This window comes from Chlorocebus sabaeus, chromosome 14, assembly GCF_047675955.1.
Source record: "Chlorocebus sabaeus isolate Y175 chromosome 14, mChlSab1.0.hap1, whole genome shotgun sequence".
Classification (NCBI taxonomy): domain Eukaryota; kingdom Metazoa; phylum Chordata; class Mammalia; order Primates; family Cercopithecidae; genus Chlorocebus; species Chlorocebus sabaeus.
The window spans coordinates 68,575,463-68,593,202 of NC_132917.1; the positions used below are offsets into that span (position 1 = coordinate 68,575,463).

At 43.8% G+C, this 17,740-nt stretch overlaps 1 protein-coding gene across 2 annotated transcripts in view; it reads left to right on the forward strand.

The window, feature by feature from the left end:
• Nucleotides 1-17,740, forward strand: part of ARHGAP25 (Rho GTPase activating protein 25) — a 91,960-nt gene that overhangs the window by 34,927 nt on the left and 39,293 nt on the right. For both annotated transcript variants that reach the window (XM_073023047.1, XM_007970393.3), the window contains exons 2-3: nt 5,404-5,603; nt 12,411-12,498. In XM_073023047.1, coding sequence (XP_072879148.1) covers nt 5,421-5,603; nt 12,411-12,498 — 271 coding nt within the window. In that variant the 5' untranslated portion in view covers nt 5,404-5,420. The remainder of the gene's footprint in view (nt 1-5,403; nt 5,604-12,410; nt 12,499-17,740) is intronic.

Consider the following 17,740-nt stretch of genomic DNA (forward strand, 5'->3'; position numbering starts at 1 on the left):
AGAGAATAGCATGCTGTCCTGGGTGAAGTGCAGGATGGGTATGGAGAAAGAGCAGGAAACGCAGCAGAAAAAGCCACGAAGGACTCCAACTCCGTGGTAGTTTAGCCTTCATCTTTTAGGAGGGAGGTGTTGGGGGTCATCAGAGGCTTTTAGGCAGGAAAGTAACATGATTGGAACTCTGTTTTAGAAGGCTCACATCATAAGCAATGCTGTCTGTGCTGAATATAAGGAACAGGCAGCCTTCTGTGTTGATTGGTTGGCTGGGAGAATGTCACTCAAGTACATCAGAGAGACCAACGGAGGTAAAGCAGGTTTGGGCGTGTGTGTCAGTGTTCGCAAGAGGAATGGTAGAGGTGAGAAGGGGAAAGGTAGTAAGTTTGATGAGGTGGTAAGCATGATGAGCTTGACATTCTCACGGAGGTGGGTTAGGAAACTGGATGGATGGGTCTACAGCTCAGAAGAGAGGGCTGGGGGAAGCCATGCAAATTCTACTCCCTTTTCAAATCCATTTAAACATGGTTCCCAAACTAATGCACGGCTCATATCAACATACTGAGAAAATACCTGAAATTGTTTCCCCAGCTCTGAAAGAACTATTCACACCTCGCCCACACATTTACAGCCATCCAAAGTAGAATCTAGACTGAGTCAGAATTGAGAGCAGATTATTTTGAGGGTTCAGTGGCAGAAGATGAAGAAAGGAAGTGATAACGTTTCTCAGCTGACTTCTCTGTTCATACTTCCTTCTCTAATTTTCCCTTGCCCCATCTTGGGGCAAAAAGCAGCTAACTTCTACTGCAGAAACAACATCCCTAGGCATGTGGCACTTCTTCTATTTCTCTTCTTTCCTTTCCAGTACTGTCTCTCACCTGCAGACTAAAATTCAACACGAACAGTCCAGTCATACAACTATATTTTATCAGGGGCGTCCCTTGCTCAGGAATATGAAGTAGCTCCCTACCACCTCTCTAATCAAGGTTGAATGCCTCACTCTGTCACCTAAAGCATCTTCTTCTCTGGGCCCTCCAGCTTGATTTCTCTATTTGATAAAATGCTGCCTCACCTTTATGGCCCATTTCCATCCCACGCTTTGTAATGATAGCACTCAGGTTCTGGCAAGTGCTGACCGGCAGAACTGTCTGTGATAATGAAAATATTCTCTATCCGTGTGTCCAGTAATGTAGCCAAAAAACACACAGGCTTACCAAGTCCTTAAAACATGGTTAGTATGACAGAGGAACTCAATTTTAACTTAATGTAACCTATTTAATTCATTTAAATGTACACAGCCACTCATGACTAGTGGCTACTATACTAGACAGTGCAGTGCTAGGGGCTTTCTCATCCTCTCTCTATTAGAGTAAGGTGAGGTTTCTAACCTCATTGAGGTCCTCATTTCTCACTCGCCCCGGGGTGTTCAGTAAACACTGAGCAACTGCCTTCCCACCTTCCCCCCTGCCGCCCTGGTCTGCCTGCAGCCCCCTCTCCAACCCTCAGCCTGGTTCAGGCCTCCTTCCTGAAGGGCTGGGAACGTGCACTTGGGGTACAATGACTGGCTCACAAGTGAAGCTTATCATGGTTATTATTTTCATTATGAGAAACAGCTCCATTAATAGTAACAGATCTCTTTGTTTACTTTATCCGGAACAAGTCACACCCACAAAGAAGAGAGACTGTTCAAAGAACCTAACAAGAAAAGTTAATCAAAACCAAGACAAACTCAAGGCCCCCAGACTTTCTTCTCAGCTATTTTAATCATCTCATGCTAGGCCTGGCTGGTGAGCAACACTGTGGGCTAAGGAGGGAGATGGCTCTGCACATGGGATGGAAAGTGCCCCTGCTTAATCCCTAGCTCATCTGAGACCCCAGCTGTCTCCCTACCCCCAGGGTTTGGGCCTAATTCCAGCAGTGTGGAAGTTTGTACTGAGCTATCCCCACTCTCTAACTTGTAACAGGTGGCCCATTGCCCATAGTTATATCAAGTAGTGGGATGTTAACAGGCACTAAAGAAACACTGGTTGGATGTAGAGTGAGTGGTATCATTTATGGATATAAAACATGACCAGGCAGAGCCTTGATCAGATGTAGGCAGACAAGGTGGTTGCCTTCTGCCACAAGGGCATCAAAGGTTTTCTTGGCCAGGTCTGGGAACATAAGATCCTTGCACTTATTCCTGCCTTTGCCAGGTCATTCTTGCAATGCACACGTGCTCCTAGGAGGGTTTTTTGTTTGTTTGTTTTTGTTATAGCTGTTTTTGCCACAACAAAGCATGAAACATTTCACAAAACTATGAACAAAATACCAGCAACTAATTTCTTCTATGCTGAGTGAATTCCCTCCAATCTGCAGTATCTTTTTTTCTTCTCCTAACCCCCTCCCACTTCTTCAATGCTGTTGGAGACTTTCAGTTTCACCTAACCCCCACTGTGGTCCTAACGATGTCTGTGGGCCTCTGGGGGTGGCCCAAGGGGCCTGAGTCCTTCTAGCCACCATGTGGCACCTACCTGTTTTCTCCCACTCCTGAGTTGGCTCCATTTTATAGCATCACCACAGAAGCCAGGTTCCTCATATGCCACTGCTAGAGGGGGGTCCTCCCTCTCATATCTGATGTTGCTTCAGTTGGATGATCACAAAAGCCACACTGGGATGGACTTCACTGAGGCTACTGAGGTGGGGGAGAATGCCTCTGCATCTGCTGGAATAAATCACTCTTTGATTTTCTCCAAAAGTTTTGCGTGTAAACTACCTTTTTCATTTTTGCCTACTGTCTGCCCTCTTTCTAGGACAGATAAGAGTCCTTGCAAGGTACAGTCTCTTACTTACAGAGATACAGAGCTGTATACAGTCCATCAAATTTCCTCCTCCACATTGAATTCTGCCAAAATCTTTCTGTAGTTCCCTTGGGATCATTTCCACAGCCTTAGAGCAAGTGATCAGCCCACAGTGGCTGCTCTTTAATTACAGATAGAAGGCCTTGAAGATAGCAAGTAACTGAGGAGCAAGATCTCAGATAAAGTTCTTAACTGGGCTGCTAAGACACCCTGATATAAAGCAAATCCTTTGTAAGCAAGCTACCAAATTGTCATCAAAATATCAAATTACCTTTTCTACATCTGAGTATAAGCACTCTTATGACGATGTCTGTCCAATGGGATGCTGAATCAAATACGTCTTGCAACCTGGGATACAACCTAGTATGACCTTACCAGGTCGCTGGTGGGAGGTAAGAAGTGACTGCCAGATGGAAACAGGTATAAGGGTATATTACGGGAACTCAGACCCCTTGTGAGGGTCAAGGGAGCCCAGTTACAGTGGAGTCCTGTTCAGACAGCAATATTGGACAGAAGGGCGAAATGTGGAAATAGGGTGATAACTCTAGATACAATTGGAGATAGCTACAGAAAGACTCTGTAATACCATATAAAACTCTGGTGTTTGAAAGTATGCCATGACTATAAAGACTGAGAATCACAGGTGTAGAAAGAGATAGAAATAATGGAATCAGAAAGAATGAAATTCTGTCCTTTGCAGCAACATGGATGGAGCTGGAGGCTATTTATCCTAACTAACTCAGAAACAGAAAATCAAATATCCCATGTTCTTATTTATAAGTGGGAGCTAAACAATAGGTATACATGGACATAAAGATGGGAATAATAGGCATTGAGGACTCCAAAAGTGGGGAAGGCAGGAGGGAGGTGAGGACTGAAAAATTACCTGTTGGTTACAATGTTCAATATTTGGGCGATGGGTACACTAGAAACCCAATCCCCACCAGATTATGCAATGGACTCATGTAACAAACCAGCATATGTACCCGCTGAATATATTTTTCAAAATCAATGAGGAGGTGTTGGCAATTTAATGCATTAAAGATAGGAAAGAAGAAAGAGAGGAAGCTTGATGATGGAATGACATTTTCAAGTGAAGAGGGAAGTTGAAGAAGCTCTCAGTGATGACCCCCATCCTTCTAGTAGGAAGTAAAGTCATCTGTTGATAAAAATAGTAAGAGTAGCATGTACTTACCTTTGACCAGGGACTGTGCTAAGTGGTTTGCATACGTTTGTTTAATCTCTACAACAATTCCATAAACTAGGAAGTATTATTATCCTAATTTAGCAAGTGAGGAAGCCGAGGCTCAGAGAAGCATAATTTATCCACTGTCAAAAAGTCAGGAAAGGTAGAACTAGTCTCCAATCAGGTGAAATGAAATGGGGTGAGAGTAGAGTTGATGGCTTAGTTTAGCTGTGTCGTGAGTGGTCCAGGGACCGACGGACAAAACCTGAAAAAGGGGGTTGGAAGATGGAGCCTTCCTCCAGCAACACTTGGCAGAAGGAGAGGGGTGCAGACACTGGGTATTAGCAAGTGTGGAGGGCAGCACAGCCCAAGGAGACAAGGGCATCGTTGAACTGGCTTGGAAAGAAGGAAGGTGGGGCTCAGAAGGAAGTGTTGAATGGGGACCAGGATGATCGATGGAGTGCTGCGTAGGGAAGGAAAGGAGAGAGTGGCCCTGGGTGGGAGTTCCCATGGAGACAAGATGTGGAGGTACAGGCTGGACTTAATCAAATGACAAGCAGACTTCCTGTGTGAAAATAAAAGCCAATTATACCATGCAGCAGGTTCAAGGGGCTCTGTCTTCAAATCCTGCTTCTGAGTTCTATTGGCAGTGACAATCTAACTGTAAAGGTAATGGGAAGGCAGCAGCAGCGAGCTGCTTGTACAGCATAAAGGGCTGGGATACTCTCCGTGGACAGGGGACAGAATGGCACTGGGCAGGAGAATTCAGAAGGTGCCAACTCCCTGCAGGCTGGCCCTGTGGCCGGGGGCTGGGGTTTGAGTGGGGTCCGCTGGAGGAGGCCTGCATTGGACAGCGAGGTGGGAGCTAGCACAGCTTGTGGCGTGTGGCCCCTCCTCTAGCCGGCCGCTGTGGAAGAGTGCCCGGGCAGCTTCCGGCGGCCTCTGCAGCTGCGTGGGACTCACCCCGAGCCTTCAGAGTGAGGCATTATTTTCTCCTCTCTCTTGTCAGATACTGACTCCCACGCAGGAAAAAGGAAGCACCTTTTGTCAGATGCTGTGGCCACTTCCTCTTCAGAAGGCTCCAGCCAACCTTTCGCTTTGCAGAATGACGGGGCCCGCCGCGGTGCCGGACTGCCTGTGCACCAGGCCACTGGCCGCCGCCTGGGTTTTGTTCTTGGCCTGGCCCTGACCGGGAGCTGGCCCCTCGGCTGCTTCTCTGGCTCAGGGGGGACTTTCTCTGGCTCAGATCCGGACCCCTGAACTGAACCTGGCTGTCGTGCCCCCCTCGCTTCTCGGCCCCTCTGGGGTTCCTCCCTCCTCTCCGCCCACTCTTTGCTCACTGCCCCATGTCCCTCAGTCAGTCGGCCTGTCTTTTCCTCTCTATAGCTCGGTCAAGGAGTGTGATGACTGGCGAGCAGATGGCGGCCTTCCATCCATCGTCCACCCCCAACCCGCTGGAGAGGCCCATCAAGATGGGCTGGCTGAAGAAGCAGAGGTCCATCGTGAAGAACTGGCAGCAGAGGTACTTTGTGCTGAGGGCACAGCAGCTCTACTACTACAAGGATGAAGAGGACACGAAGCCCCAGGTACCAGCCAGGCTGTTTGTCCCGTTCATAAGGCACAGAGGAGGCGGGCCTGGAGTCCGCTGGGACTGCATTTAAACTCACAGGGGCCTTCTTAATAGGACCAGACACACCCATTGGAAAGGAAATTGCTTTTTCCTTTACACCATTTTCTAGATACATAAACTGAGTTGCAAAGATGACAGCGTGGTCCTCTAGGAAGTCCCAGGATGGGCATTGTGGAGTTTCCTACACGTGGCTCTAGGTCAAGACCGGCAACAGGGCAGTGATGGTGGTGACACTCAGTCAAGGGTTCAGAGAAAGTGGATTTGGGTTCAGGAAAACCGATTGTGGGACTCATTGATTTGTTTGTTCAGTAAGTATTTACTGAGCATTTATTATATGCCAGACACTGTTCTAGGTACTTGAAATAAACTATGAGCAAAACAGATAAAAATCTCTACCACACACAACTTAGAATATGGAGGAAAAGACACATAAGCATAACAAATAAGAAAAGTATGTAATTTGTTAGGAAAAAGATTAGTTCTGTGAGGAAAAAATAGGATGAGCTAGCAGGTGTCGATAGTTAAGGGAAGATGTAATTTTTAAAAGGATGGTCAAATGACCTCATGAAGCAGGTGACACTGGGATCAAAACTACAGAGGAGAGGGAATAAGCTGGGTAGATCTCTGGGGGAAAGAGTGTTCCAGGCAGAGAGAGAACAGCTGGTGCTAAGGCCCCAAAGGGAGCATGCCTGGCCTGGATGGGGAATTGCAAGGAGGGCACTGTGGTGGGAGCAGAACTAGCAGGTAGGAATCAGAGGGGATGAGGTCTGAGAAGCAAGAGGGCAGTCAGGGGTCAGGGGCACAGACTGCTGGGGCACTGCAAGCCACTGTAAGGACCTGAGCATTCACACTGAGGGCCACAGGGAGGCGTTGCAGGGCTCTGAGCAGAGAGTGACAGTTTTTGGTTTAATTTGTAAAAAGACAGCTCTAGCTACTGTGCTCAAAAATAGAGCAGGGGGAAGACTCAAGTAATCTAGGTAAGGGGTTATGATGTTTAGGGGCTCAGTGGGAGTTATGGGCTGGAGGAAAATGGTCAGCTTCTGGATATACTTTGAAAGTAGAGCAAACAGGATTTCCTGATGCCGTGGATAAGGCTGTGAGAATGGGCTTTAATCCTAAATCTTGGGCCTAGGTCTCTTTGGCCAACCTCATTGCTTTCCTGGCCATTGTGGTGTGCGAGAATAAAAGATGATGCTCTGAACAATTACGCCAGGATCCCAGGTGCAAACTGGATGTCTCAGGGCATCCAGCACAGCTGGTCACCCACCTAGAACTCATGTCTGTGGAGATGGAAGTATGGGCTTGGCCAGAAGGAGCTTATTCGGGAAGACCGACTCTAGAACCTTCTGGAGTCAGAACAAAATCCCGAGAAAGATGAGGACAAGAAGTATGTAGATATTGGGGGTGGATGGGACCAAAGTGAAAAGGTCATTTTGGAAGAGGACAGTTTTCTTTAAGGGCAGGCTTGAGAATCCATTACACATCAGCAGGACTCGGTTAACCAGTTCCTCCACCTAAGGGCTCTGAATTCTGAGTGTCTGTCACTGCAGAGGCCAGAGGAGGATCACAGGGATCCCACCACAGACTGGGCTCTTGCCTAGTGTTCTGTCCATGGTAACCAGGCTTCCTTCTCTTTATAAACACCCCAGACCTTATTAAAGCCAAGCAATTCCAGGCTAAGATGGCAGTTGATGTCTTAAGGCGATGGAGGAAGTCTTCCTATCTGCAGAGTGTAAGGGAGACGGCAGTAAGGTGTGGCCACCCCACATCAATGAAAGGGGCAGCTGAGTGTGTTTCCATGAAGTGTAGAGGGTGAGACGCACTTTATATCAAAGGACGTGTTCTTTTCCTGGCTCCACCACTGTTTGGCCCTGTAATTATTTAATTTTTCTGAACCCCTCTTTATTCTTTTATAAAGTCAGACAATACTACCTGGCCTGCATTTGTCACAGGATCAAATGATATAAAGCAGGTGTAAAAAACTGTTTTGTAAAAACATAAACTCATATCAAAGGGTAAAATAAATATCTGAAGGCTCTTGCTTCTCCTCTTTACTTCTGGGAGGAAGAAACCCAAAGCCTTCTCAGGACTAAATTAGCCTGAGATAATTAGGTAACACTTCTAGGATGACAAGGATAATTTATTTTGAGGAGATCTATTGATGTAATACATCAGATCAATAGGTCAAGTAAGCAAAACCACACAACCCTTCAATAGATGGCTGAAAAATGCGTTGATAAAAATCCAACACTCATTTCAGATATGAAAAATAGAAAAATAAAACCTTTAGGAATAAAATAATAATTTCTTAGAAAGAATAGTGTATTTTACTGCATGTTGATATGTATAGTTTCATTACAAAAGCTTTAAAAACTATTCACAATCCCATCAGTAAGAAATAGCCACCTACATCTCTACTTTCAACCTTCCCTATACGTATGTATTTAGGAACTCATCTATTATAAATGCAAAATGAGTATAATAAATATTATTTGATGAAAAAATTAAAAATACTTCATGAATATTGGCCCCAACACTAAATATGACTCTATAATATAATTCTTAGTTATGTCAAAACAATCTATTATATGAATGCTCTATAATTTATTTAATTAATTTTCCACTGTTAGGAATTTGGGCTGATGTCTGTACTATTATCACAAGCAATAATTAAGTAGATTCCCCACAGCATTGTTTATATTAGTGATATGACAACAATGCCCAGTGGTAGGGGCTAACTTATATTAGGCTACACTTACATATCTATACAATAAAATACAATTCAGACATTGATGCTCCTAATTAATACTTTTTGAGATAGAAAGATGTCCATAATATTGTCTTTGAAAAGCACTTTACAACAGAAGGTGATGTGTATACTAATCCCATTCTTGGAAAAAATATCATGAATCTGTATTTATAGAAAAAGGTCTAGAAAGACATACACCGAAGTATTAACGGTGATTATCTCTGAATCCTGGGGTTACACATACAATTTTTAAAGTTTCTTTAAAATTTTTTTTAAATTTAAGTGTAATAGTTGTAAATTTAAAAAGAATGTACACAAACATCCTATCCCCCAAGATATCAAAAAACAGAAACATCACAATAATCTTGGAAGCATCAGGCGTAAGGGCCCTCACTTACACTGGTGATGTGTGGGTCGGTTGGTACAACCTTTCTAGAAAGTCATTTGGCCAGATTTACTAAACACAAAAAATTGTCATACCCTTAGACACAGTGATTCTGGGTCTGTGAAGTTCCAAAAGAAATAATAAGAATATTAAATGCTATTTATAATGAGAAACATTGGACCTAGCGTCTGACAAAGGAGAATGTAAATAAATTATGGAACTGTGTATGATAGACTTTCCTGTATGTGCTTTTGGGGAATCCTGTGGCCCCATAGAAGGCAGTCTGTGCATTTTTTCTTTGAGTTCTCAGAAAGATCCTGTCTGGTTTTAACAGTATAAGGCTGTGTAAGTCCATCAACTAGCTTTATATAAACCATTCTAGAAAGTTCTTTGTCAGGGAAATTGTTTCGAACAGAATCTCAGGTTATTGCCCTCAAGTTTCTGTTACAATGATGGTCTCAGACAATCCTAGTAGTAGGGTAGACCCGTGGTCCCATTGTCTCATCTGTCTGTTTTCTGAGGCATCGCCACAAGTGGTTGTCTATCAGCGGCGTGCCGGTAAATAGTTAACAATGGGCCCTCTGATGGGAGAGTTGATTGAAGTGCAACATTTGCTAATTTCTGTGCAGCAGATGCTCCCATCATGACTGATGCAAGCTACCAACGTGATATCACTGAACTCAGAGTTGAGAAGAGACATACTATAGAACCACATTGTATAGGATTTCCACCACACAGATAGAATAGATGGAAGTAACCACAACAGCAGAAATGATAGCAAAATATAGTAAAGAATAAGAAAGTTGTAAAATTTAAGTATCTTCACCTTTTTAGTAGAAAATATTTCATTGTAAGCTTATAGAATTTAAATTTTAGTAATAGCTGTATTTAAGTGGCTTAAAATGTAACAGTTAAGTTCTCATGAGTCAATATAAACATTTTGAAAAATGCTTTAACAAGGAGTTGGGCTAAAATGTAGTTCTACCTGAATTTATAATAGATTTAAAAGTTATAGCTAGAGAACTCTAGATATTCTGGCACCTCACTGCCATAGCTGTCTCCATTGCTTTACTGCTGAAACACTTGTGGCCTCCTGCATAAACCTTTCTGTCCTTCCATCTTTATACTGAGTCCACCCCAGTCAACTTGCTAAGTACATGAAAGTGGCTCTGGGCAACTTGGGCCCTTCTCTTCCTCGAACAATTCTTCCTTCCCCATTAGTGTCCCCATCTTCACCCCTACTGGTGTCTCTTCCTCTTACTTGCCTTCCTCTTGCCATTTATGAAGTTCAACACTCTCATGCTGAGTGCGAGGAATTAGTCATTTACACCGTGGTGTGAACATGTTTAACTCTGATTGTTACTTCTCTCAGCAAGTGGGACTTGTAAGTGAAGCCTTATTTGTAATTCTGGAATCACACTGACTGAGGCTGGAATCATAGATTTCGTATTATCTAGCTTTTGTGATCCTGGGTCAGCTAATTAACTTCTTTGACCTTTGCTTCTTCCTTTCTCCAATGGGGGAGAATAACAGTCCTTCCCTCCTAGACTTCTTATGAAGATTAGATGTGCTGATATATTCAGGGCAATTAGCATAGAGTCAGACACTTTGGGACTGCTCAATACATGGCATGTATATTTTTAGTATTTTATTGTTACGATTTCTGATGAAATGATTTTGGGTACCAAATGACAGTTTAGAGGGGTACTTAGGGGAGGCAGACACCTCTGCGATTGCCCTTTCCTTCTCTCCTTACCAGACAGTGCTCTATCCTGTCTAAAAGCAACAAGGCCTTTTATTCTGGCACCATAACTCATCCAAAGTAGCTCAGCAGCACAACCTCAGGGTCGTTTTTTCTGAAGGCATTGATGTGATTTATTAAAGATGGTGAGGACCATGTAGGTGGAGGTTATTTTTAAATAATAAAATTAGAGGAATGTAGAGGAATTGCAGAATTTCATTTTCTAGACCGATTTGCTTTTTCTTCTCCTCCTTCCCCTTCTCCCTTCTCCCCTTCCTTGTCTTTCATCCTCATTCTCCTCCCATTTGTTCTTTCTCTTCTTCCTTCTCCTGCCCTTTCTGTTCCTTCCCCTCCTCCTCCTCTTCCTTTTTGTCTTGTTCTCTCTCAGTCTTAGGCATTTTTATTTCTAGATCCTCAAGAAACATTTATTCTCTTAGGCTCCTGAGTGGATCTTACTTCTGAGATATCCTTAAGACTCTTTTGCCTTTATAGTGTTCTCTGCCACCAATCGTCTCCATCCGTACTTTGTTTTGAAATAAAGACGTGTGTTTACTCAACTCAGAACCAGGCCTGCTACCTTCAACAGCCAGTGAGGTATAAATTTTGAATAACTAGATCCAGTGCACATTAACTATCTCACTTTGTGCAGTCATTTAGACGTTCAAAGTGTCAATTTCCTCATCTGCAAAGTGGCAGTGATAAATCTTGCTGTGCTCTGGATATGGAGCTGTTGTGGGGGTCTAATGAATTATCTCAAGTGGGCCCGGCGAGGTGGCTCACGCCTGTAATCCCAGAAATTTGGGAGGCTGAGGTGGGCGGATCACGAGGTCAGGAGATCGAGACCATCCTGGCTAACACTGTGAAACCCTGTCTCCACTAAAAAAAATACAAAAAATTAGCCAGACATGGTGGCAGGCGCCTGTAGTGCTGGATACTCGAGAGACTGATACAGGAGAATCACTTGAACCAGGAGGCAGAGGTTGCAGTGAGCTGAGATCATGCCACTGCACTCCAGCCTGGGCAACAGAGCGAGACTCCATCTCAAAAAAAAAAAAAAAATATCCCAAGTGAAATGCACTGTAAGTGATAAAGCACCATGCACACACATGGTGGAAGTGGCTTGTTTTTCTGATAATATATCCGTGTATAAGAGGTCACAAATCCTATTAAACCCTCAGTCACCCTTCATAGATCTGGGCTTGGTGGTGGGACCATTTCCCACCACCTCAGCTTTGATGGTGAAGAGCGCTGGCTTTGGACTGACTTCTGAGATCAACTACTATTCTGGCACTTACTAGCTCTATAACTTTGGGTAGATTACAGAAGCTTTCTGATCTCTTTTCCTCACCTATAAAATGTGCATAATGATGCTTTGCTTGGAGGCCTGCTGGAAGGACTAAATGAATAATACATTAGAGGTGGTTAGTGAAGATGCAGGCACCTGCTACTCAATACCCCATCCCCTCAAATGGTGACCTGAGTGGTTCAGTCCTCCCTGAACCCCTCTGGCAGCCTGGCAGGCAGTATGGTCTCCCCAGCCTCAGTGTTGCCTTCACAAAGACCAAGTGTCTCGTTTGACCATGCAGTTGTGTCCTTGGAAAAGTGGGAAGAGGCAAGTACTGGTGATGGAACTCTCTTAGCTTATTCTTATATCAGAACCTTGTCTTTCTCTGGGCATCTGGTTTGCTCTGGAATAGCTGCCCTTTAATTTGCCCGAGGCCTGAGCAGCAGAAGGGGCCCCATTAAAACTGGGAGGCTAGCTTCCCATGTCCCTACCCTCCTGCTCTCCACCCCATCCTATCATTATCCTATCTGTTCTCCAACTCAATTTTAGTTTATAGGCGTTAAATTGCTGCTTATCCTTAAGGCCTGACTTTTCATCTTTCAGGGCTGCATGCATCTACCAGGAAGTACAATCAAGGAGATCGCCATAAACCCAGAAGAAGCTGGGAAGTTTGTCTTTGAAATCATTCCAGGTAGGCCACAACAGGTAGGACAGAGGTGCAATGCAGAAGTAAAATTCCCATTTTACTTCTGGATTCTAGAAGTCAAAGCTATATTTGGAGACTCATTCAACTAACTAACCAACCAGCCTATTGAGAACCCACAGTGGTTCTGTATACAGTTAATGAAGCTATTGCAGTTTATTAACTAGTATCAAGTGCTTGAATAATGCCCATGAAATAAGTAGGTGAGCATTTTGTTCAACTCTGTAAGCATTTCATGAGTGTGTGCTAGGAGCCAGGTACTGTACAAGGCACTGAGCCACTGACATGAAAAGTGCACCTTCTGTACTCACTAAAATGAACTCAGTCTAGAAGGTGAGTAGGTCATTAAATTTAACAGTTAAAATGTAAATGGAACCATGTGAAATTGCCATTTCGAAGGGTCAAAAATTATAAAAAGTCAGCAGCCTCAGATGGTTCCACCCATTGCATCTCACCATTGCACACATGATTGGCACCTTGGAGGGTGCCTCTTTCAAATCAAGAGTTTCCTTCCTCGAATGCATTTGGAACAAGGGGAGTTTGGGTCATGCTCCTGAATCTGCCATGCTGAGATGCTTCCATCCTTCTCCCTGTCTCTTGCTCCTATGCTAGCGCTAGCCCTGCCAGAGGCTCTGGGACTAGAGGTTAATCTGACTGTGTAGCCTTGCTGCTACTATTGTACTGGCCACAGCAGGGGTGGCCACGCGGCCCCTGAGTGCCTCTTTTCTTCCCCCTCTCCTTCCCACTCACACAAGGTGACTGTGTGCTTAAGAAAGTTGATGGAGAAGGCAGCATAGCATAGAGGTTAGAAGTGTCCAGTCTGGAGCCAGCCTGCCCTGACCCTGGCACTTACTATTTGTGTAAGAGGTTACTTAATTTCTCCTTGCCTCTGATTTTTTGTCTATAAAATGGGGATAATAATGATGATAGTGAGGATTAAATAAGGAAATCAATGTGAAGCATTTGATACAGTGCATGTCATATCAGTGTTTGATATTTGGGAATAATCTAGAGATAATTATAATGCAGAAAAAAAATCCTAAACTTGGCTATGACCATTTATAGAATACAAATAAAAAAATTTTTAAGTTCCTAGATGGTCCCCTCATGGGCACTGTCTTGCTTGTCTTTTTTTGTTTTGTTTTGTTTTTGCTTTTGTTTTTTTGAAGTGGGGACAGAGTCTTGCTCTGTTGCCCTGGCTGGAGGGCAGTGGTGCGATCTGGGCTCACTGCAGCCTCTGCCTCCCCAGTTCAAGCAATTATCCTGCCTCAGCCTCCCGAGTAGCTGGAACTAGAGGTGCATGCCATTATGCCCAGTTAATTTTTGTATTTTTAGTAGAGACAGGGTTTCACATGTTGGCCAGGCTGCTCTCAAACTCCTGACCTCAGGCAATTCACCTGTTTCAGCCTCCTGAAGTGCTTGGATTACAGATGTGAGACACTGTTCCCATCCTCCCTTGCTTTTTAATCTGAAGGTCTATCTTCCTCTCTTTCTCTTCAGAGGAAAAGCAGGAAAGCCTGCTTTTTCAGTCTCTCCTCACTAGCAATATCTCTCTCCCTTTCCACAAAGGTTATTCTGTTCTTAGGATGCCTCTCCCAGTGCAATTCATGGGACACAGCCATCCATGGTAACATGTGTGTCCTAAAGCCTGGGTTTTCAATCTAGAGTAACCCTACTGAGAGATCCAGCTGAAGATTCACTGTGGGCTTTGCACCAAAAATACCTACTCTTCAAATTGCTATACCAGTGCAGGAGGAAGATTTGTTCTGTCATTATCATTCATGTTTGCAACAGTCTCCTGGCCTGCTAGAGGAATTCTCAGATTCTGTTTTTCTCTCTCTCTATCTCTCTCTCTCTCTTTTTTTTTTTTTTTTAAACAGAGTATTGCTCTGTCGCCCAGGCCGGAGTGCAGTGGTGCAATCTTGGCTCACTGCGAGGTCCGCCTCCTGGGTTCATGCCATGCTCCTGCCTCAGCCTCCCCAGCAGCTGGGACTACAGGCGCACACTGCCACGCCCGGATAAATTTTTGTATTTTTAGTAGATACGGGGTTTCGCCGTGTTAGCCAGGATGGTCTCCATCTCCTGACCTTGTGATCCGCCTGCCTCAGCCTCCCAGAGTGTTGGGTTTACAAGCGTGAGCCACCGCACCCGGCCTCTCTCTCTCTCTTACACACACACACACACCTCACACACATCTCATAAGGACAAATAATTCTAAAGTAATAATAAGATAGGAAACCATTTTCATAAAGATACCATCATCTTCCAAGGTTCCACCCAACCCTAAAGTGAGACATCCTTCATGTTATAACAGAGAATTTTGAGTTCCTCTTTTTATCATCCTCTTTTGCAAGATGATTCTCCGCAGCTAATGCTGGTATAAGAAATGGGCTTCCTAGATAGGATCCTCTCTCTGTGATCACCAGTTTTATTTGCACAAACACCACACAGAAACTTTTAATTGTAGTCATGCTAGTTTTTTTTTTTTTTTTTTTAATTGAAGGCAGGCAACAATTTAGGGTAGGCTTCCCTCTCGCTACTGACCTTTCATAGAATAACTATCTATTCTCCTCCCACCCCAGGGAATCATCAGGGATAAGAGGTTGCTCCTTCTGTTGCATATGTTATTTAGTTCTCATACCACTTTATGATCTGTTGTCACTCATTTATACAACAAATTCATTGAGCATCTCCTATGAGCCAAGTACTATTGCAGGACTGGGAATGTGGCAAAGAACTAAGCAGCCTGCATACACCTTATGTGGGAAGAGACTAGCAGCAAACCAAATATATGGGCAAATTATGTAGTTTTTCCGATAGGATAACAATTATGGGGAAAATTAAACCAAAGAGAGAGAAGGTGCTGGCTGAGACGGTTGACTGGTTATTGTGAACAGAGCCGGCAGAGTTTGTGTCATTAAGAAGGTAACCTTTAGGCACAGATCTGAAGGCAATGAGGGAGTCAGCTAAGAGCACAGCTGGAGGAAGAGCATTCCAGGAAGTGGAAATTGACAGTGCAAAGTCTCTGAGTCTATTTCATATGTTCAAGGAAGGTCAAGGAGGCCAGTGTGGTTAGAGTGAAGTGATGGCAAGAGACAAAAATAGGACATTTGCTCAGGGGTGGGCACAGATTTCATAGACACTTGTAGGCAATGTGAGAACTTTAGCTCTTCTGCTAGAAGGATGGGAAGCCACTGGAACGTTTTGAGCAGAGGTGTGACATGACATAACTCATGTTTTAAAATTCTTTTGAATTGAAAATAAAAGTAAGTAGTGGGGGCAAGGGTAGAGCAAGGAGGTCAGTGAGGAGGCTTTTGCAAGAATCCAAGTCAGAGATAGCAATGATGAAGGGGCTGTGAAGTAGGCAATTTCTGATCACATTTTGAAGGTAGGGAGGGCTTCATTTGCTAATTAATTGGATATGGGAAAAAGAAATCAACATTGACTCCAAAGTTTTGGCCTAAACAGTGGAAAATATGGATTTGCTGAGATTTGTGCATGTAGCAAGTTTTTTCAGGGTATGGGAGGTAAGGGCATCAGTTTTGGACATATTAAATAATATCTCCATTGCACCTGTAAGGAAACTATTGCTCAAGACAATTTAGCTACTGCAGTGACGGAGGTAAGAACAAGATATTAAGGGATAATAGAATAAGGACTCCCCACTCAACTTGGAGTAGGGGGAAGAAAGGTCCCTAAAAAAGGTAACATTTGAGTTGGGTTTTAAAGAATGGACAGGAGTTCCTCAGGCAGATTAAGAAAAGAAGAGATGTCCATTTCCAACAAGAGAAACAGCCCAAAGGGTAACACATGTCGAACAAGTTGTGTTTAAGTCAGATAAATTGTGCCTGAGGTCAGAGTTGCTGTTCATGAGCTTTGTATTAATGTCAGTCAATTCCTCTTAATGAAAGTCTGTCCTAGCACCCCAATTATGCCCAAATACAACAGAAACCTTTCCAACCCCCTTTGGTTCTTATCTCTTGGACCTATCTTAATATCATCAAGCTTCACATTATTTCACCCTTTGGTACAACGTGATTCTCAATCATCCTGTCTTCAGGTCATCAGCTCTCCTAACCAGAAGAATTAGTCCATGGAAGTCCTCTTCATTCAGGAACATCTTGAGACCTGGGTGTTTCCCAGTGGGGTTGCTCATGACAGAACAAAAGGACCTCCCAGGACTCAGGGGAAACTGAGAAGGCATGTTTTAACAACATAGTAGACTGGAGTTGAGGCATGGTGGAGAGAGGGGGGGGAAAGACACCAGATAAATTTTGTCCAAGGTCAAATTTAGAAGCGATATGGGCCAGTGGAATCTTTCATGGGAGTAAGGAGACCGACGGACTTGCCCTGCATTTGGCAGCAACTCACTGGATACTGATGGACTGGTGCTTTTGCATCCCTGGGATTCAGTTCTATTATCTATAAAATGGAAATAATACTAACTCCTTATTCTATTTCAAAGGGATATTGCAATTCCTAGAGGGTCTTTTCATTCTTCCCTGAGTATTTTTAACTTACCATTTTACTTCTGAAAACACCCAGTTCTCAGGATACTCTCAATGCCAGGGTTTTAATGGACTGAGCCTTCCAGTCAGAAAAGCTGATGACCCAATGACAAGATGGATTCAGAATCAGGTTATCCCAAAGGGTGAAGGAAGGTGAGGCTCAGTGATGTTAAGATAGGTCCAAGAGACCAGAACCAAAGGGGATTTCAACGTCTTTTCCTGCCCTGCAGGGAAATACAGGTTTAGGCACAACTACTCAGCTAGAACAAGCTCTCTGAGGGAGATGGCCTGCCATTGTGAGAAGAGTGGGTTGATGCTTACAAAGGCACTTTGAAATTTAATAGTATCCCATAATTGAAAGGGATCACTATTATTTTCTTGTCCCTGCTAAGACCTTTTTATTTTAACCAACTAAAGAAAATCCCAACTTTGAGGATTTCCATTTGCAAGCAGGTCCATGGATGAAGTTAGAGTTCAAGTCTCAGATCTGACTAACTAACTTCATGGTCTAAGACCTGTATTTGATACTCTTCTTTTCCCTCTCTTGCTTCTTTCTCCCTAGTTTTCACTTTCCCACATTCTTTCCCTTCATCTCCTTCTCTCTCTGTTGCCTTCAATTTCTCCCATCTTTTTTTTTTTTTTTTTTTGAGACGGAGTCTCGCTCTGTCGCCCAGGCTGGAGTGCAGTGGCGCAATCTCGGCTCACTGCAAGCTCCGCCTCCC